Genomic DNA, 21345 nt, shown 5'->3' on the forward strand with positions numbered 1-21345 from the left:
CAACTGTTTTTCATTAGTGAGGTTTAAACACATGTCTGTCGCCAAATCACTATTTTCTGAGAAAAAGAAAACAATTCCAAAGAAGCTTTCCAGTCGGTCTCCAACCTCTATCATCTCGTTAATCATGAGCCACAAAACACCGAATTAGTCGGCATAATCAGAGCTAATTAATTTAAAGAGCAATGCATTGGTGTGTTGTTTTCTTTTGGTGTTATGGATGGATGGCCAGCTTTTGGCTTAGGTTTGCATCGTAGTGTAAGCTAGTGGTGCTGTAGTGACTCATCCACACTGCACTCATAGGTCTGAAGTCACTGTCATGCAAGCTAAACATATGGTTGCAACAAACCTGACCTCTGAACTAGATGACATTTTTTAATTAACTAGCACCAAATATTCTTTGGAGCTTAGGTATTTCTAGGACCAAATTGGGAGAATAATGTTCAGATGGAGTGATGGGCATGAATAATATCGTTTGGAGCCTTTTCAAGACTGAATTTTTGTCTGAACTTTCTCTCTATCTCTCTCTCTCTCTTTTATATTTTGAAAAACGATTTTTTTTGTCTGAACCTTAAGATAATAAGCTGCAGGTAAATGTTGGTCAAACTTGCAGAATTTTGTTGAAATCTTAGGTTTAATTTTAATGCTACACAACTTTTTCGCCACTTTGGACAGGATCACAGGAGTCAACATCCGCTTTTTTTGGATCTTTGCTACTGTTGATCAGTACATTGTCTTGTCTGGCTGCCTGTTGTGAATTGAGGCCTATTCTGCACTGTAGAACAGCAGTGTCCCAAGGCAAGAAAATTTTCTACTCTAACGAAGTCAAGAAAACTTCGTTGTCGGTGTACCAGAAAGCCGTAGAAACACTGTATAGCTACTACATTATGTACAAAGAGAACAAAGAAGAAATGTACCATTAAAAAAAATGACATCTGAACTAGAGAGTAACAAATAATGCCTAGTTGCTAGTAGCAAAAAGTTTATATTAGACTTGTCCAGAGAATATGCTTGCTGGTGAGCTTAAGAAAGAGAACTAGGTAGCTTAAAGATGTGGATTAGGGCATTATTCTGTTAAAAGTTGCATCTTATCATGAGATAGTATGGGATATTGGGATCATATATAGTATCAAGAAGAATCTTTAGCCTATTATGGAAGCTGCAACTTCAGGGAGTAGACTAGCAATAATAGAGTAATTTCTATCTATATGCTCCATTTGGAGGTAAGGCCTTTGTCAGCTGCTTGCATTAGCTATGAACTTTCATGTAGTTAAAGGCACTACTTGTAAATATGATAAAATCTAGGGCCACAAGGGTCATTACAAGATGATCTCCAAAGGTTTCAACCACTAATAAAGCCTAACAAAGTGCTAAGTACATCATTTTTTTTTGCAAGGAAATTTTGACTTGCAGTCTTACAGTTTAGGGAGTGGACCCTCTCAGAACAGCAAATCCTTTTCCTGTCTGATCATTGTTCTGAGCATGGTTGTCAAGGACCACAACTCCAGAAAGCATAGATAAGACCAATGATCTGTACTTCCATGGCATCCAATGCATCTCCCAACAACTGGTGTTGGCATCAACAATTAGTGCCCAACCACAGCATGGAGAGCCAAAAACAGAACATACAAAAATATGCCAGCCACATTTTGAGCACTTGAAGGCCTTCTTGAAACATGGAATTTTTTCAGAAATTGAACTAGTTCATGTGAAAACACTGTAAAATTCATGTGTTGCAGAGGAGCCCCAAGAATCGATGCAGTGGATGCCCGGTAACAGCATTTGCTACTCCATAGAACAAGAAATCCAGGGCAGGTTAACCAGAAACACAGTTTAGGTAGTAGAACTTAGTCCAATGCACATTGCCATAACAAATGTCTAAGTTATTACAGGTAGTAATACGCAGAAAGGGGCTTTTGTTGACAGAGCAGAAACCTGGCATGACAATTGGCTCGGCTATCTGAGTACTGTCAGCATCTCTAGTCTGCACTAATGATACAAAGGAATTATTAGTCAGGTTACTACACAAATTCAGACGACAGAAAATATTGTCGAGTTTAGCATACGATGGGTATGTTATTAGGTTATTACTTATTAGTGACGAATCATCTACAGCAGTTGCAACAAGATACAGTCTTTCCTGCAAAATGCATCCTTGTCAAGGTACCTAACGAGGAGTGCTAAGAAGCCTACGAGGCTGTGACTGGAGTCTTTGCCTTTCTTCTGATTTGCTTTGGCAGTTGAGGAACTCACTGGGGAGGAAACCAGCCACTGCTGTAGAACTTATCTGATGGCCTTGGCATTGGCCGGCCGACATGATCGACTTGCGCATGGTTCCTACTAACATCATAAGCAGACGAGGAACAATTGGGTGTCGATCCTTTGTTCAAGTCCTGTGATGGGATGAAGTCTAGAACAGGGATGTCACCTGTAAGAGTCTTGAATGCAAACTTAAGGCATGGATCTGACCAGATACTCCTCAACAATGATGAAATAGCAGACCCAGGCATAGCATCAGCTGTTCCAACCTGTTGTGGATAAACAGATGATCCTTGTATTTGCTCGGTAGCCGAAGGATACTTGTTTTTCACATTTCCAGAAGCATTTGAAGTATGTGATGCATCTTTCTTCTCAGGAAGTACAGAGGAATTAGCCTTTGCTTTCTGTCTTTCGGAGCACTTTGGTTGTAGCTGATTAGCAGTGTCTGCATGCATGCTGGGAGGTTCATCTTTGGGCACATTATTTGCTTCTTGGTTAATCTTCAAAGCAGCTAAACGAGGTGACGCACGAAGAGGTGTAGCAATCTGTTTGACAGGTTTAGTTTTTTGTTTCTTTTCCTTGGGCTTCTGCTCCATATCTGCTTCTTCTCTCGTAGAAGATTCATGCTCTACGGGTTGATTTGGAACCCTTTCCTTCTGAAGCTTCAACCCTGTAAGTTTCCCTTTGGACACACCCCTGGGCTCTGACGATGACATATCTTCAGAATTATCTGAACCATTTGCATTTACCAGAGCATCACTGTGAGTATTTTCATCTCCTGTTATTGGTAAATTAGATTGAGCAGACCCCTTACCAACATCCAGTTGGCTTTGATCAGATGGTCTCTGTGTCTGAATTCAATGAAACAATGGTTATAAGATGGGACAGTGACAGCCAAATAAGGAAAAAGGGGGAAAACAAATGTAACAAGAAAACCCCTCATCCAATTCACTGATGTACAAATACACTAATAGGGCAGAGATCAGAGGGCATTGATTTAGCATTATTCTATGTATATGTGATACATCAATTTTCACTCAAGAGCACTTGACTGAAGAGTTTGTCAGATATAGTTATTTACATTATTTATGAAGAACAGCACTGTTCGTATTTAGATCCATAAACGAAACTTTGAACTACTGAAATTTCTTGCTACTTTGCATCTTTCCAACCGTATCTCTTTAAAAGTATAGAGCACAAGATTTTGTGGAAATATATAGGCATGTCACAGATTAGAAATACCAATAGAATAGAAAAGGAGCATACATGATGAGATTGGTTTCTTGCAGTGTGCAGATCTTTGATCTTCTTATTTGGAATCATTACACAATTACTAACATCTCCAGATTCAAGATATCGGTGAACATCCTTTAAAGAACGAAATTCATACATATTTGTTGGATCAATATAGAACTGCAGTGATCAGATGAATGTATCAGTTAAAACTACAGAACAAAAAGTTAAACATAAAATAAAGTAGTAAACAAAATGATGTCAAGCAAATATAGGTAATGGCATAAGAACAAGAGCTTAAAAGTTTTTTTTTAGATAATGGATAGAAATCCAGCATCTATATCCACTTGTGGATATACACAGCCAAAGGTTACATGAGTGCATACACTCCAAATCTCATGATTGAGATAAAAAAAAAACAAGAGCTTAAAAGATATAGTAAGAAAACAAGTCAACAAAAGCTATAATATTTTTTTGTCAACGGAATACATTTACTAACAACTAATTAAAACACAAAATTCATTTTTTAAAAAAGAACACATAAAAGCTTTTATAGAAAAAAAATATTCTACTATCAGTAGTTGATGTGGTACTAGTACAAATATATATGCATTGAACTAGAAAAGATGAACAGTCTAGATTGATTTCTACTAACAGAGTAACAGTAGAGACCAATGTAAAACAATTCTACTTCTGTGTGAAGTTAGTAGCCCTCATTGTTCATATTCATCCCGTGATAAAATGAGCTCTTTTTTTGCAACGAAACATGGTAAACTGTAAATTGACCATTAACATGCACAAACTCTTCATGTTCCGGTCGTTAAATATTGGCATTAAAAAATCGACTCTAAGGGGAGAGACACCTCCAGAGCATTGCCACCATAAGTTGAGAAAGGTGCCGAATTCTGCCCAGGACGGAATCGCATGTAACTCTCTGAAACTTTTACTCAGCAAGGCCAACCTTTTTTTTTTGGCGTGACACAGGATCTGGATGCCTAACCACCATGCTACTAGAGCGTTTGCTAAATTTTTGCATAAACAAGAGGAACGTTTATGCAAAAATTTCTCCTTGTTTATGCAAAAATTTAGCAAATGATCTTTGGTTTATAGAACGTTTGCATTAACAATTAATTTCTCCATAACACTGTTTTGTAAGGCAGTTGTTAACTAAACATAAGGCAGAAGGGGAATCACAGAAAATACTGCTATGTCTAATTCACTGAAAAGGGTTATAGACAAGTCTTTGGTTTCACAGGAATTCACTAGAGCGTGTCCTGATATTAGAGTTGTATTGCAGAATAGCCGTTCTTTAACCAAGCTCCATCATATTGCCGATGTTGACAACTGGCAAACAGCAATGTAATCTATATATCATTGGATTATTTGATAAATTGCTTCTTGGAAAGAATATTTGATAAATTTCTTTCGGGGAAAGGAAGGTAGGTGGTCTAGAGTCCACTAAATGAACTGCACAAATTCTAATGAAAATGAGAAGCCAAGAGTTTGCTTTGCACCAAATCATTAGCAACCACTAGCTCTTTCAGGGACCATCCTTGGTCTGTTTGTGGAAGAGGCATCAGAGTTCAGAAGGACACCATAAATGTGCACGACTAATTTTGAAAACATAAAGTCGAGGAAACGTATCAAGTTTGCATTTTGCATGACTTAATCAAAAGGAACTACACTTAACTGTATCACCCTTGATTTTAGACCCCGATTGGCTCTTCCGAGGTCTGTATGCTTTCAACCACCCAGGAGGTAATCCCTCTCCAGCAGGTTCAACCTTACCATCGATCTAAGAAGAAAGCAGTAGGAAGTAAAGGAAGTTGTCAAATATAAATATTACAGAAACGAACTAAAAGCAAATAAATTTAAACAAAATTGTCAAAATCTTCCATACCGAGACAGCAGGTGTTGCCCTAACAATCCCACTTCGTGTTACACGATGGGAGTCCTCGTTGGAATCCATAGTTTATTTCCCGTTCTGATAATGAAATCCACAAAATCCTGTTTGCATGAAACTTCCTTAGCCATGCAGGTATTATGTATAAAGTACTTATATTGTTGTGAGTTTGTAACTGACAATAAATATGTGGTTTTGTGAAGTTTCTTCCACTATAAGAAAAGATGGAGTTTATTGCAGGAAAAGTGGAAGCAACCAAGCATCTTTATGTAATATTTTTATTGGAATACCTCGAGTCTTTTGCAAAGAAACCCAGAGACACAAGGTTGCTGGTGTACTACCTAAAAAAAATCATCACAGAAGAACATCTACATCATGGTTCAAACAAACAAGTGGGCTCAAAATAATCCAGGGAAACTTATCCAGCCTCAATTTAGCTAGTAAGATGCAAAAAATGTTTTTTAACAAACGAAAACTTAGACTTGATTAATTATTCCCATGTTTTGAGTCTGGAAACAAAAGGAAATCCCATGTTTGAGTTGAGGTGAGCTAGCGAGTTTCATGGAAGCAGTTCTTTTTTAGAAAAAAAAAATCATGGAAGGAGCTAATCGCTCAAAAAAAACACATTTAACACCACCTAGAAAGTTGTTTTGGAAATATCTAAGTCCTCAATTTTCACAGGGAATTTTTTGGTAATTTCCTCATCCGTTCAACCTTCTAAGAGTGAAACATCACATAAGCATCAAGCGTGGAGTGCGTGCAGCAAAGCAAACTATAATCTTGACTCCTCAGCTAATAACTTGCTCAATTTCACTAAACCCAACCGCATATGCAGTCATAAAAATACTAACTTTGCACAGCATCACACTCTAGATCCAAAAGCAAGCAGCCAAGCACCATATAACCTCACCACCCAAACAATCCCATGCTCTTACTAACAAACCCAGACGCTAACCTCCACGAAACCCAAAGAACCTCCCTTCTAACAGTAGAAGTTTTCAGCTTAACACAACTACTACTTCCCACTAATCAACTCAAACTGACTTGCAGCTCAGGAGCAAGTAAAAACCGGATCAAGAATCGGAGGAGGCAAAGAACTCACCACCGCCGGCGCTAAGGCCCGGCCGCTGCGTCCATGGAACCGGGAGGGAGGAACAAGCAGATCGAGGAGGCTCGCGAAGAACAGCAGCAGCAGCAGCAGCAAGAAGGCAGCGAGGTGGTTCAGTGGCTCTACTGCTCTACTATACTACTCCACGCACTAGGGAGAGGGAGCAAGGAAAGAGAGAGAAAGCTTTTCTCTCTCTCTCTCCCCATCTCTATCTCTTTCTTTGCTTGTCTCGTTGCGTCTCCTCCTCTGTTTGCTCCTCCCGCGAACGTGATGCGGCCACTCCTCTCTACTCATGCGTGGACTGTGACCGGTGTCCTTGCAGGAGTAATAAATTTTCCTCTCGCCCTTCCGATTGGCAAGAGCCTTGATGAATGGTGGACGCCATGGCCGCGACAGTCGCAGCAGCTACTGCAGAGGCTCCCCTTCTGCTTTTTTTTCTCTCAATTCTGCTTCTCTCTCCCCCTCTCTGAATCTGTGATTGTTTTTCTTTCTCCTTTTGCTTTTAGCTCGTCGGATTGCAAGACTTGTAAGGGCTTGTTTAGTTCCCAAAATATTTTTCTAAAAACATCACATCGAATTTTTGGATATCTAAATAAAACATTAAACATAGATGAACCGAAAAACTAATTACACATTTATGGAAAAATCTCGAAACGAATCTTTTGAGCCTAATTAGCCCATGATTAGTCATAAGTGCTACAGTAACCAACATATGCTAATGACGGATTAATTAGGCTCAAAAAATTCGTCTCGCGGTTTCTAGGCTAGCCGTGAAATTCGTTTTTTCGTTCGTGTCCGAAACCCCTTCCGACATCCGACAAAACATTTGACGTGATATTTCTTCCAAAATTTTTTTCAATATAAACACCACCTAAGTACAGTACACTAGTACAGAGTTGCTGAGTTGGTGGTGAATTTTTAATACTGCCCGGCAAATAATCCGATATTTGTGCAAGATAAAAAGTCTTTTTGAGTGTCAAATCAAGCGGCTCTTTTATTGTTTTCTTTTGGTGATTTCAAAGGGATTCTTTTGGCCTTGTTTAGTCCCAAAATTTTTTTCCAAAAACATCGTATCAAAATTTTAGCCATCTAAATAAAGCATTAAGCATAGATGAACCAAAAAACTAATTACACAGTTATGGAAAAAATCTTGAGACGAATCTTTTGAGCCTAATTAGTCTATGATTAGTCATAAGTGCTACAGTAACCAACATGTGTTAATAACGGATTAATTAGACTCAAAAGAGTCGTCTCGCGGTTTCCAGGCTAGCTGTGAAATTTGTTTTTTCATTTGTGTCCAAAAACCCCTTCCGACATTCGGTCAAACGTTTGATGTGATATTTTCGCCAAAACACCACCTTAGTCAACGTGCTTGCTGCTAGTGGCAGCTTTGTTGCATCACTGCTGGTACTGTAGTAGGACTAGCATTCACTCTCACACTCCACTTTTTATGGCCATGTTTAAGTTCCCAAAACTTTTTTTAAAAATCACGTCCAATCTTTCATAGATAGGCCTTGTTTAGTTCAAAATTTTTTTAAAAAAAACATTACATATAATTTTTGGACACCTAAATAAAACATTAAAAATAGATGAAAAAATACTAATTGTACAGTTATGGAAGAAATCTTGAGACAAATCTTTTATGCATAATTAGTGCATGATTAGCCATAAGTGCTACAGTAACCAACATGTGCTAATGACGGATTAATTAGGCTCAAAAGATTGTCTCGCGGTTTCTAGGCTAGCCGTGAAATTCATTTTTTCATTCGTGTCCGAAAACCCCTTTCGACATCCGGTTAAACATTTGGCGTTTCTTTTCCAAAAAATTTCTCAATCTAAACACCATCTTAAATGAAGCATTAAATATATATAAACATTGAAATTAATTACGTAATTATGGAGAAAATCACGAGACAAATCTTTTGAACATAATCAGTATATGATTAGTCATAAGTGCTACAGTAACCAATATGTGCTAATGACGGATTAATTAGACTCAAAAAATCCGTCTCACGACTTCCAGACGAAATCTAAAATTTGTTTTATAACCGTACGGGTCGATGTGACCTCTTCCCAAAAAAATTTTGCTATCTAGGGCTCTATCGTTTCGCAGATGTAACTGCTTATAAGCCAAAATATAAATTTTAGAACTTAATTTTGGACTTGATTTTATGATTTTTTCATTATGGTTTGTTTTACGCATTTCGCTTTTCAGTCGCTATCGATACGTATATAAAAGTTTTACCTGCAAATAATTTTTTATTTGTAAAAACGTGTTTTTGGTTATTCCTCTAGGAAGCAAAACGATGGCAGCCCTGAACGGCGCCATATTTCCTGCCAATTCCAGGTCAGCTGCAATCAATCTTTGTCGTACGGGATGAGATAGCCTTTGATTCTGCAGGAAAATTCAGACCACAATCCTCCTCCTCTTCTTGGCATCAATTATTGGCGTGTCTGAATCCTCACAAAGATCACAGCTGCGTTCTTTCATGAGCAAGCAAGAAAGCAGGTTTCACAGGCAGGTCATGGGCAGCAGAGACACAGACAACCAGAATAAACAAGCAGGCATATCAAAGCAAACATCGACAAAGCACAGCTCTAATCCAGACGAATGAGATGCTCTGATCTGATTACTGAGAAGGCGTGAATAAGGTGATGTTTAGATTGAGAAAATTTTTGGGAGAAGTATCACCTCAAATATTTGATCGAATGTCGGAAGTGGTTTTCGGACACGAATGAAAAAACGAATTTCACGGCTAGCCGAAAAACCGCGAGACGAATCTTTTGAGCCTAATTAATTCATCATTAGCATATGTTGGTTACTGAAGCACTTATGGCTAATCATGAGTTAATTAGGCTCAAAAAATTCATCTTAAGATTTCTTCCATAACTGTACAATTAGTTTTTTTAGTTCATCTATGTTTAATGCTTTATTTAGGTGTCCAAAAATTCGATATGATGTTTTTGAAAAAAAAAATTTGGTAACTAAACAAGTCCTAACAATCAAAAAGGAGAGCAATCACACTGAGATGAACAAGGGGAATCCAGTTCTGTGTAGCCGTGCACAGCGATAAGGTTGATGACTCGATGATCATCGTCAGTGAGTTTTTTTTTTTCAGATGTGAACATCAACATAGAGTAGAGCACTGGAGTGATGAGTGCTGGACCCTGTTCTTCTTCTTCCTGTGCCACGTGTTCGACGTGGAAAGCGATGGACCGCACGTTGTTGCTTGTTGGTACTCTACTAGTCTACTTGCTGCTGCCAAACTCCAAACCCCCAACTAGTTGCAATTTTGCAGAGCGAGAAGGAAGCGAGTCATTTTTTCTTCTCTTTTTTTCTAATTTTAGATCCCTGTTTTCATAGACACACTTATTTTTTTTAATGTATATATAATTTGCTTTAGACATAAATTAGTTTTTGTAAGTTTTCATAGTTAGTATTTAATTAATTATATACTAAAAAAAGTTGCATACTAAATCTAACTATACGTGAATTATTTAGCTACTCCCTGGTAATCATATGAATGGGTAGGCACTGGGAAGGAAGATCGACGGCGGCTCCCCATTGATGAGTTGATTCAATCCACATTCTTTGGAACTTCCGATGCGGCAGTGCTGCTGCTTACCTTCCTTTCTCTTCTCGAGGCCTTTGTTGAAGAAGCCTGTGGGCCACGGCCCATGCAAATGGCGGCCCAGCCTACTCTGCCTGCCGCTTGCAGTTTTCTCGTCATGGTTTATTTTACGGCTTTTGCTTTTAAACCGTTAGGGGTATGTATATAAAAATTTTATCCATAAACATGATTCAAAAAGGCAAAACGATGGGAGGCTAAACATATATATAACCCAGGCCACGGCCAAAGCAGCGTTTGATGTTGATGTAATTGGTTAAGTTTTCTTTGCCATCTGTGACGCTGCACATTGCAGCTGCTTGTTGGGCCAAGCCTAGTTGAACTCAGTGTGAAAAAAAAGAATATAACCTGAACTTTTTGATCCGTACTCCCAAACAAAAACATGAGAAGCTATCACTAATTACCCCCATCGACAATAACCGTTTATTAATAATAATTTACAGTTGCTACTCTCTCACTATCTGAAAACAAACAAACAAAAAAAAAACCAATGTACAACTACCTCACGCCCTTCTTCCATGGAGAAGAGTACAACTGACTGAGCTGCTCTATTTGGAAACGTGGCTCCTACACAAAATCAAATGGAGAACTGGATTCATATGTAATATATCTGGCCAACATTGAGCAAGCTCTCATGGGGAACATTGAAGATCACGCTGTTCTCCCTGCAGATCTTCCTCATGAAGGCATACATGTAGTTCACGGCCACCTTCTTGATGATCCCTGAATCTCTCCTCGCGAGGACGATGGTGTTCCCGAGGATGTGGACGACGCCGGCGTCCCTGCACCGGTTCAGGAACTCCAGTTCATCACTGACAGTGTGGCTGGCCTGGCTCGAGTATCTCAGCAGGCTGCTCTCCCTGATCAGAGGTGACTGCACTGGCACAATGGAATCCTGTGATGAGTAGCTCAGCTCACCATTGGAGCACATCGTGTTGTTGTTGTTGGTTTTCTCAATCAGGAATGCATTGCTGATGGACCCCTCTGTCCTCTGCTCAGGCACACTGAACTCATCAGAATCAGAGTAGCCCTCCATCATGCTCTCAAGCCTCAGGAAGGACAAGATGCAGTTGAAGAGCATCTTCTCAAAGTCTTCATCTTTCTTGTGGAGGTCCTTGTACCCGTACCTCGCGACGCAGCGGAATATGTGGAAGTTCTTCGGCCCAATCCTCCTCACAAGGAACCGCTCATCGATCGGGACGGTGTACACCGGGAGATACTTCACGCAGACGAAGACGACCACCGAGTGTATTGCGGGGAGGTTGGTGATGAAGTGCGAGAAGATATGTGGGACGCCGCTTGCCAGCTCAGTGTACACAAAGCCTATACCTGGAACCCTGACCAAGCCAAGGCTGGGGCCGAGGCCAAGAATCCAGGCCATGGAGACCTTGCTGTGCATCTCAAATTCATACCGCTTCACTGTGCAGAAATGCCACACATACATGATGATGAAGAAGACCGTGGCAATGACAAGTGGGACCCAACCACCTTGGTCGATCTTTAATAAGCAGGCCGAGAAGTATGGAATTTCCACCATCAAAGAAAGCACAAAAAAGGTGACAACTAGAATCCAGTGACTCTTCCACACCAGCAGCATTATTGGTACCATGAGAAATGTTGTGACTAGCATAACTATAACCACCGCAGTTCCTGTTCATGCATCATAAAATGGAAACTGAGAGTTGCCTAATGATGTAATGCAGATTATATCATGAAAATTATCGGTATTGGCCTTTCATTTCAGAAAAATAAATTGGTGTTTGAACAGCCTATGTATTTATCCAAATTTTACAAAATATTTACCACCATGGAAATATGAAATTCATTTTTCAAATTACATCACCAGGTAGCCACCGATCATGGCCAGATTCAAAATGAAATATAAAGGGCTTTATGAAAGTTCTATTGTTTAACACATTGTGTATTAAAATGCTTTTGCATATCAATTTTGCACTAGGATGCTAAAATGGAAGTTCCATGGCATGCCAAATGATTCAAAATTTTGTATATGAAAGGTAAAGGCTTACCATATGCATTTCCTATCTGACTTTGGTTCTTGAATCCAGCTGTAACAGCAATGCAAAGAATTAGAAGGACCCAATTGATGTCAGGGATGTAGATCTGCCCAAGGAATTTCTTTGAGGTGTGCACTATCTTTACACGGGGAAAACAGCCTAGTGCAAGAGCTTGCTTTATTATCGAGTAGGTTGCAGATATGGTGGCTTGACTTGCAACAATAGCTGCAGCAGTTGCTATGACAAATGCTGGCCAGTATATGGAATCTGCAATCATTAAGCATCTCAATATGAGCACCATATTACAAATAGGGCCGTAAGCAATAGAAGCTATCAATATTGGGCTGTGCACTATCCCAATGTGCACCTAGCAGACATGATGTGGTGGCACATTGGCATCTCTGTCATAAGACAACCTAGACAAGTGGAAAGCATGGATGAGATTTTCTACAAAAAGGGAGATGAAAAACTGTTGAGCTGAGAGAACCTGGAATGGAACGATAAAAAGCATCAGCGACATGGTCCTTGTGGGAAATGATATAAGCAGCCTGCCCAGTGTATGCCAGTAGAAGACACGGGAATACAATTAAAGTGAAAGCAATCTGCAAATAGACATGTTTACTTTAGTGAACCCACTGTTGCATAGAGATCTGAAAATGCCTAGCTGAGAATATGTTACCTGAATGGCCAATACAGGAAAATGGCATAGATCAGCAAATAGTGCTTCAGTTCCTGAGGAAAACATAATGTAGCATAACAATGAGCTTCGTATAAGTTGATGGAGATAAACTCTATTACTGAAAAGAGGGTCTCACCTGTGATGCTGAGCATGATTCCTCCAAGAGAGGCCCAGCTGTCAGAATTTCGTCGCTGGAAATACCGGTATATATAGACTGGATTGTATGCTTTTAACACAGAGCTATTATATTTGTGTATGTTCAGTGCTCCGACACTTCCAATAAGAATGAACCAGAGGAGAACTATAGGTGCAAAGAGCCATCCAACTTTGTCTGTACCATAATGTTGCATGCTGAATAATCCAATTAAGATGATCACCGCAACAATTACAACAACATCTGCCAATAAAAAAAGAACAAAGATCAAACGAGTTTACATAATCACTTAATGCAAAAAAAAAAATAAATGATTGTTCGATTGGGATTTCAGAGTCCTTGTTAAGATCATGCAGGATCACACATTTCAGACAATAATAATGCATAAAAAACAGATACAAATGGCACTAAATTCATTCCTTTAATGAAGAACATAAAAAAATAAATTGCAGTATCCAAGAATGCACACAGTATTACCAGTACTCGTATTCGGATTTTGAACTTTTATTCCACCTGATGCAGAAAGAACTGGAAAAAAAAAATCATAAATCAGATTCCAGGATCCATTGGATTTTTTTTTTCAGAAGAATATGATGCTGAGTACTGATTAAAAAGACAATGAAATGAGCACCTGATATAGCAGGGGTAAGGATTCCATCTCCAATAGCTGTACAAGTACCAATAAGAACAAGAATAAGAAGACAGTTTCTTTTGTATGCATGCGCTTCTAGCCATCTCTTTATTTTTGCTGCTACTGAATTCTCCTCGTATGTTTGCCGACTATATGTTGTTAGATCCTCATCAGTCTTGTGTTGGTTGGGTATAGTACTAATCTTTGCATGACGGCATAGTAGGGAATAAAGAGCAAATGTGCCACCTGTGAGGAAATAAAAAGCAGTAAGTGGTCTTCTCTGAAAATATGTAAACAAAGGCATCAAGTGAAGAAGAAGCAGAATTGCACAAGCAACAGTTCTTTGCAACATCGAGCACACTCAAATGGTTCAGGTTAGAATGTTACTACTTTGCAAATTAGATTGCAGGAAGATCAAAATTCTCACCTTGACCATTGTCATTTGCCCGCAAGACAACAAAAACATACTTCAGAAGAGGAATGAGGGTAAGGGTGTAAATGATCAAGGAAAGAGCTCCAATAACATCCTCGTCATCGTCGACTCCATGAGGAAAGGCATTATAGAACACATACAACGGTGATGTACCCAGGTCACCAAAGACCACTCCAAGGCTCTGAAACGCAAGCCGCAGTAGCAAAACTGAAGAGAACTTCTGCATAAAAGGGAAAAAAGCCAATACAAGTTTCTGATTACTAACCCAGTTATTTCAATAAAAAGCAAGCATTCAGTTTCTTCATGCCCTACAAATGGCAAACTATATGTTCATTATTCATGCAGTACCATCCATCTGAGTAGTGAATCTGGCAATGAGATGAATTAGTCACATGCAGGCATCAATCTTACATCTACTGCAGCTATTCTGAAAGCCCTCAATTCTGCAAAACTAATCAAATTTCATATATATGAACAACAAGAAGAGAAATCTCAGACCTTTTCTCTGTACATATTCTTCAGTCTGCTTGCCTCCTCATCCATGGGCTGATCAAGGTTCTGATCTAGCTCCCACATGCGCCCCCTATTTGTCCCCTCGCTCTCTGACAGCGACGCCATTGATCTCTTTTCACCTCAACTACAGCTCCTCAAATCCTAGTACCAAGCACACTCCAGGAAGGCAGGGAGCAAGCACGTCCACTTCAGTCTTTGCATCAACCAAAATGTAGATTTATCCTACCAATCATCATTCAGCCTCCAGCAAATTCAATTCAAGCACGATTGGCTGGTCTCTAATATCCACAAGAACACCTCCACCTTCAATTCTTGCATCAACATAAAGGTTGGAGCTTTAACTAATCAGACAAGCACCAACAAAATCTCCACAGTTAACTACTAACAGTTCTTCTGTACTGGAAAAAAAAATCGCTTCCACAGCTTTGATAGCGAAATTTTTCGAAGCCTTGCAACAAACCCAAAAAAAGGGATCTCCGAACCGCCAAGAATCACATCACAGGGACTTCAAACCAGAACTCGAAATCTCCTACAGGAACCAAAACCACTGTGCTGATACGTCGCACAGATTCCTATAAACACGAAAATCCCAACCAGGCAACCAACAAACCCAATCTTTCCAATCCTCGCCAAGATCAAATTTTGGCACCGCCGGCGACAGGACACGCCACGGCCGCCGAGGCAGTCGGTCTCTAACCGGCAAAACACAACAGCCGCCGCGACAGGGGAGAGAGAGAGAGAGAGAGAGAGCGGCGCCCAGCCAAACAGAGAGAAAGTAGGAAGGAAATGATTCCAGGAGCAGCATACGCCTCTGCTTGCACCCTGCGGATACGGATTGAACCGCTTCAGCTGCTGCGTTTGGATATGGATTGCGCTGCTGCAATTGCAGACAAGGGAAGAGGAGGAGGAGGAAGAGAAAGAGCAAAGCAGTCTTCTTCTCCTTCTCCTTTGGTGGTTCTTGGCTTCTTGCTGGCTGCTGCTGCTGGTGGTTGATATAAGCCTCTCTCCCTCTTGAACTGTAAAAAAGAGCTGTTGATGCTGACCTGGCAAGTTACTTTTTTTGCTCAGTGACTCTGGTGCTAATTGGTTGGTAATTAGTTACTGATCCTTTTGGTTTGGAGCTTCAAAGGCTTCTCTTTTGTGTAAATTACTAGTAATTTGAGTTGCTTCCTGTCTGTTACTAGTAGTGTCCAGGTAGTTGTTGCTAACTTGCCAACTTGGTATTATTCAAGTCTTGTTGTTTGACTTTGTTTATGTGTTGGGTTTTTTTTTTCTTAGTACTGGTCTGTCCACATCGGCCCATAGTCAGTGCGTGGAATTTCATTTAATATTTAATTTGGTGATCTACGACCAGAATCGTCCCTATTTAATTTACACTTGCTTAAGCAGACACGCTTACTGAATAAATTGTTTTAATCATATGGAGGTGATCGTTTAGCTTATTTAGAGAAAATGACAAACGATATACTTGCAAATGAAAAATAATTTATAAAAAAATCTTTTTATATATGTATTCTTAGCTATCTAAACCAAGTCTAAAAAATAAACTATGATTTAAAAAATCCCTAAGTCTACTTTAAGTTTAAAATTAAGAATTTAAATTTTGGTTTATAAGCAAAAGCGAAAAGACGAGGGTGCTATTGTTTTCATAATATATACACATGTTGCTACTCCCAGTGAAGTAAAGACTGTTCATGATGCAACTATAGTTCCTTGTTTTTGATGTGATTAGCGTAGTTTTCCTAAATGATAAAAACATGAACAGTATCCTATATTTACACGTCTCCATCCATGTCAACTTGTCTCCTGAATTGGATCCAATTTCCAAATTAGTATTTCAGGCAGCACATAAAAGCCCAGGAAAAAAATGTTTTTTTCTCTCTAGAGCATTCAAGGAGAAGGAATTATCAACAAAAGAGTCACATCTGTTGCCTTCTTCAGAGAAACTATGAAAGGTTTGTGTACGGCCCTGAACCCATCTCAGCGGATTGCAGGAATCTTGTTGTGTTTGTGTAGAGCCATATATTATTCTTCAGAGGAAAAGTGCTGCAATTATGCAAGGGAATTGGAATGGAATGCAACACTATAACTGCACAATAATGCATGGGAATCATGCTTAGTGAACTTATTCTTGGTGACTTTTGTTTAGGCTAAAGATCTGAAGCAGCAGCCAGGGATGTGCATCAAACCAAAATCTCCAGATGCTCAACTAAAACCCTGAAAAACATTGAAACACATGCAGACAACCAGCCATTGCATAAATACAGGATACGGCTACGTTATGTCACAGCTCAAACTGAAGTACTGGACTGAATAATGCACATCACCAGGTATTGTTTGCACTTATCCACAATTCCACATCGACTTCTCAAGAAATGACGCTTCTGTCCTCCTTCCTGAGGGGCATTTAACTTTTTGCTACTCTTAAAAATAAACAATAACAGATTTGTCACTCGCTGTCTATGACACATGGACTCTCATGTGTCTTTAGTGGTAAATCTGTTATGACTAAATATAAAAATGACAAAAAATTAATTATTCCCCTTCCTGAAGGAGGCATGGATAGTACAATGAAGGCAACCTGAAAGTCTGAAAAATAAGTCATGAACAATCTGATGGCTTCTCTGAACATGCGAAACATGGTAGTGCTACTTTGCTAGTGAGTGGGTGTCATTCTCTGATATCTGAATTTAGGTTTGTGATGCTCCACCACCATATATGCTTGTTCCATGGTGTGCTGATAGGAGGTAGGGTATTGTTATTCTTCTCACAACTAGCCTGCTGATATTGTTCTCTGATCACTGATCCTTATCCTTTTCAGCTTTGCTCTGTGTGCGTTTGTTCATGTTGGGTTATAAGCTATCTAGGTATCAAGATTGATGGATGATGAACTAACTGTTCGTAGTGCAGACACTAAAGCTTCTTTCCCTGTTTCAATCAAACAAAGTTACTTCTTCTGTAGAGACAAACTGAAGGACAGTAATGCTTGTCTTTTGTAGAGGAGCTGTTAGGTATAACTCACACTGAACTGTAATATTTTTTTTTTCTTTTACTATACAAGATTGGGACCAAGAAATTAAATCTGCAAGTGCACTATGCTGTAGTAAAATTAATGTCACACAAATAATGGAGAGGGACCTTTTTTTGCAATGATAGCGAATTGTGCTTATGATCGAAGCGACCTAATTTACCAACTAGCTAGCTAGTGTTACTTTTACCCAATCACAATGTTCAGTGTACGATGATTAGTACATGTGTCTTGTTATGATTTAACTTCTTGTACATTTTATCAGAATTAACCTTATCCCCTAAGTACAAATTCTCTGAAAGAGAAAAAAAATATATTTGCCATGGCCAAACGCATCAGCATCTAAGGGCATATGTATACAGAACCAAACAGAAAGGGCTGGAATATCAACAAGAGCATCTTTATTATAAGGATCTGCATTATTTGCAGTCACATAATGCTAGTACACCATCAATAATATTATTTGTCACTAATGATGGAATCAGCAACCAGGGGAGTTCATATCTGAAGAAATAAATAATATCATACGGCTCTTCGGATGTGGTTAGGCCTTTTAATTCAGGCATTATGCATACACTGACCCAAGCAGGGAGAGCCATCGAGTGATCAGGTGAGCTAATGTCCAATTCATTCATTCATTCATTCATTGGCCATCCATTATATTTGACCTGATTCATGGTTAGAGAGAAGCATTAATCTATTAATATACACTGTATTAGTTAGTAATAGCTAATGTATCCATGGAGACACAAAGTCTTCCTACTTGTACTCTCTCGTATATACTACTACATCTTTGACTTTCAGTATGGCACAAATTAAAATTAAAAGCTAAGCAAGAGAATTTGAACAAAAGGTCAAATAGATGAAATTGCCAAATTTGCCATTATTTCCCTCACGCATGTCAGCTATTGACTTCTATCACAAGTTAGATCTTGGCTGTATTTTTTTTAAATTCTATCCCCAAAGTAGTTTTGTTTTCCCTAGCAATCATCACCAAACATAGTTCAGTACGAAGGTTAGCACTAATCAATAGTAGTTCAATACGACGATTGTTACCAATCAAATTAAAAAAACGGACTATCTTGTGCGTGATTAAGATGGTGATTAGCTCGTTGGTCAGCTCAGGGAATCATGAAGAAACATGCATGTGGGCTCGCACTTTTGGTCAGCTTAAGAGGCACATCTGAAGCTGTCACGCTAAGATATTTTTATTCAGTATGATATCATGGCCAAATTGTATTGCTGCAGACACTGCTAACGATGGTCAGAGCCAAGCAATGCTTGCCACGTTTACTAACGGACAATGTTTTTCCGGACTAATCTTACGTCGTTTTCACTGTTCTTTGTTGACAAAATAGCTTGTAAAGTGCTGGGCAAAGGGGAGGGGGGAAAAAAGGGAAAAACTAAAAGTCAGTACTGATCTGTCTAGACAAAAAAGCATGACGCCATCGAAAATTAATGCGCAATAAAACTTTACAAATTTCAATGAAACAAAAAAACTTAGAATATCATTATTGATTTTTCAGCAGGAACGTCTGGAATTCTGTCCAAGTTTCAGTTTTGCTCATCCTAAGTTTCCCTCACACCTGTAAGCTAGCTTCAGTTATAAAACTAAAATAATTTGGGGTGTTATCTTTTGGGTGTTTGAGAGGAAGACAAACAATATATTTGAAAGAAATAATTTATAATAAAACTCTTATATATATATATGTACTCTTGGCGATATAAAAGTAAGGATTGGAAATTAACTATAATAGAAAAACCTTAAAATTAATTCTAAATTTATAGTTAAAAATTCAAATTTGACACCCTAATCTTTTCGCTCTTGTTTAAGTCAAACTTTAAAATTTTAATCTTAGATTTTAGGGTTTTTTTAATACTAGTCTATTTTTTAACCTTTTTTAACCTTGGTTTTAGGTTATAAAAAGAATATATATAAAATTTTTATTTATAAATTATTCTTTATCTGTAAATACATCTTTCTTTGCTCTAAAAGCAAAAAAAAGACGACACCTAAGACTTACAGCTTGCAAGATCGCTGGAGGGTCAGTCGAGCCAGCTCAGCTGGATCACTCGCGACCTCCAGTAAACGAAACGAGTGGTGAATCATCTAGCCTGAACACGACGTACTGTCCGTGCATCAAATTTTGGTTTTCATGAAAAAGACCAACCGATATATTTACAACGAAAAATATTTTATAAATAAAAATTTTAGTTACATATTCTTAGCGATCCAAAAATTTTTGGTTCAGAAAAAAATTAAAATCAACTTAAATTTAAAGTAAAAAATTTAAATTTTGACCTATGTTATAAGCATAAGCTAAAAAAAGTAAAATAATATTCGAAGTAGAGTACTGTGCTGTAATGCGCTGGTTAGAGTAGTCGGCATCTCGAGGCAGCGAGGTGGCATCTGAATTCTCGCGCCGGAATATCCCTTCTGCGGCGAGCGACGGCGGCCGGGTTTAGTTCTCCAATGGCCATCTGTGTTGGCGACGGCGAACGGCGACTACTGGACTCATAGGCCCACCAATAGGCTGGCCCAAAAGGCCCGGAGCCTATTACTGGGCCTTCGTCGGGTAACGGGCCAAGAACTTTATTTCTGCTTCTGGGCCATTCACGTGGTCCTCGCCATCAAAAATTTACTTGGGTAAAATGTACGTTTAGATCCATCAATTGTTTTAATGTATTATTCAGAATTTGTTTTAATGCATCATCTAGGTCCATGAACTCGTTTTAATGTACCAATCAGGTCCATGATTTTAGACGTTAAAACGAGTTCATGGATCTAAATATGTATTTTCTAAGTTTATGAACATAAGTGGTACCGTGTCACAAGTTTAAGGACCGACCACGTACTTTACTCAAAATAAAATCTCGGTCAAAAATAAAATTAAAAATGATCTCTTTGGATAGATTGTACTTTCTTTTACTTTGCACCGGTTTTGGCATAATCTTTATTCTACACTAGGTTATATCAAAAAAAAGTTTCACTTTACACTAGATAAATATTATATAATTGAAGAAAAATCTTGTAAGATACATGTAGAACTTAACTAAATTTCTTGAAGTAACACCAAGTTTTACGTAGTTCCGTTTCAGATAAAATTTCATTCAATTTTTATAGGTTTGATGATTATCTTGGTGTTAAAGTGAATCTTGTTTCACTACGCCTGATGCAAAGTGAAAGTGTAGTATATCCAAAATCTTTTTTTTTTGAGGGAAATAGTATATCCAATATCTAGCGTAAATTGAAACATGATCACCCATTTCCATTTTTATCGTTTCTACTTATACTTATAATTTAAATTTTAAATTTTAACCTTAACTCTAGTTGATTTTGATATTTTTTGGCAACGTTTATTTTCTAATTTTAACTTCTAGATTGCTAATAATATGTATAAAATTTTTTTATTTACAAATTACTTCTCTTTTATCAATATGCTGAAAAAGCCAAACAACCATACAGACGTGTTTTACACGGATCAAAATGAGGTTTACTCAATAAAAAAAACACCCCACATGTAGAATGACATGTCCCGTTCGTCCATCTTCTATGAATCTATGTTAACATCAAACGTGACAAAATCAAGTCAAATAAGCTATGTAAGCACCAAATCAGCCAAAGACCGTTTCTTAGTATTATCGGAACGACACTTTTTTTCCCACTTTGCAACCTGAGTGATGGGATTGAAACTCATCCAATAGTTTAAGGAATTTCAAAAAAAACAATAGTTTAAGGGATTTAATTTTTTAACACCGATAA

At 38.5% G+C, this 21345-nt stretch overlaps 2 protein-coding genes across 6 annotated transcripts; both read right to left on the reverse strand.

Annotated features, from left to right (window-relative positions):
* Positions 1 to 1264: 1264 nt before the first annotated feature.
* Positions 1265 to 6950, reverse strand: LOC102700232 (methyl-CpG-binding domain-containing protein 13-like). Of its 5 annotated transcripts, none has more exons than XR_423443.3 (6): positions 6495 to 6948; positions 5390 to 5496; positions 5180 to 5284; positions 3523 to 3669; positions 2089 to 3107; positions 1265 to 1981 (listed from the first exon to the last, which is right to left on the reverse strand). XR_423443.3 is itself a non-coding variant. In XM_006652751.3 (6 exons), exons 2-6 carry the CDS (start codon positions 5456 to 5458, stop codon positions 2247 to 2249), a joined length of 1098 nt encoding a protein of 365 aa, XP_006652814.1. In that variant the 5' UTR covers positions 5459 to 5496; positions 6495 to 6950; the 3' UTR covers positions 1265 to 2246. The 5 variants fall into 5 exon arrangements, 3 of the variants coding, with proteins under 3 accessions (XP_006652814.1, XP_040378928.1, XP_006652812.1); XR_001550155.2 differs by having other exon boundaries at positions 1265 to 1986; XM_006652751.3 differs by having other exon boundaries at positions 1265 to 2986; positions 3071 to 3107; positions 6495 to 6950.
* A 3437-nt stretch (positions 6951 to 10387) lies between these two features.
* On the reverse strand, positions 10388 to 15520 carry LOC102700984 (probable potassium transporter 11). The gene is made up of 9 exons (XM_006652752.3): positions 14540 to 15520; positions 14036 to 14261; positions 13609 to 13854; positions 13455 to 13505; positions 12960 to 13220; positions 12824 to 12876; positions 12632 to 12746; positions 12157 to 12411; positions 10388 to 11779 (listed from the first exon to the last, which is right to left on the reverse strand). Exons 1-9 carry the CDS (start codon positions 14657 to 14659, stop codon positions 10725 to 10727), a joined length of 2382 nt encoding a protein of 793 aa, XP_006652815.1. The 5' UTR covers positions 14660 to 15520; the 3' UTR covers positions 10388 to 10724.
* Positions 15521 to 21345: the final 5825 nt, after the last annotated feature.

The sequence above is a fragment of the Oryza brachyantha genome, chromosome 4, assembly GCF_000231095.2.
Source record: "Oryza brachyantha chromosome 4, ObraRS2, whole genome shotgun sequence".
Lineage (NCBI taxonomy): Eukaryota > Viridiplantae > Streptophyta > Magnoliopsida > Poales > Poaceae > Oryza > Oryza brachyantha.

What these genes read in the sequence shown, in the direction of transcription:
- LOC102700232 (XM_040522994.1), bottom strand. Translation starts at nt 5,458, where the DNA reads ATGGATTCCAACGAGGACTCCCATCGTGTAACACGAAGTGGGATTGTT. An exon ending in CTAAAATCAAGGGTGATACA is followed by an intron (nt 3,670 to 5,179) that starts GTTAAGTGTAGT and finishes TGATCACTGCAG; the next exon opens with TTCTATATTGATCCAACAAA. An exon ending in CAAGAAACCAATCTCATCAT is followed by an intron (nt 3,108 to 3,522) that starts GTATGCTCCTTT and finishes CATTGAATTCAG; the next exon opens with ACACAGAGACCATCTGATCA.
- LOC102700984 (XM_006652752.3), bottom strand. Translation starts at nt 14,659, where the DNA reads ATGGCGTCGCTGTCAGAGAGCGAGGGGACAAATAGGGGGCGCATGTGG. An exon ending in GGCAAATGACAATGGTCAAG is followed by an intron (nt 13,855 to 14,035) that starts GTGAGAATTTTG and finishes ATTTCCTCACAG; the next exon opens with GTGGCACATTTGCTCTTTAT. An exon ending in TTTTTATCGTTCCATTCCAG is followed by an intron (nt 12,412 to 12,631) that starts GTTCTCTCAGCT and finishes TAATGATTGCAG; the next exon opens with ATTCCATATACTGGCCAGCA.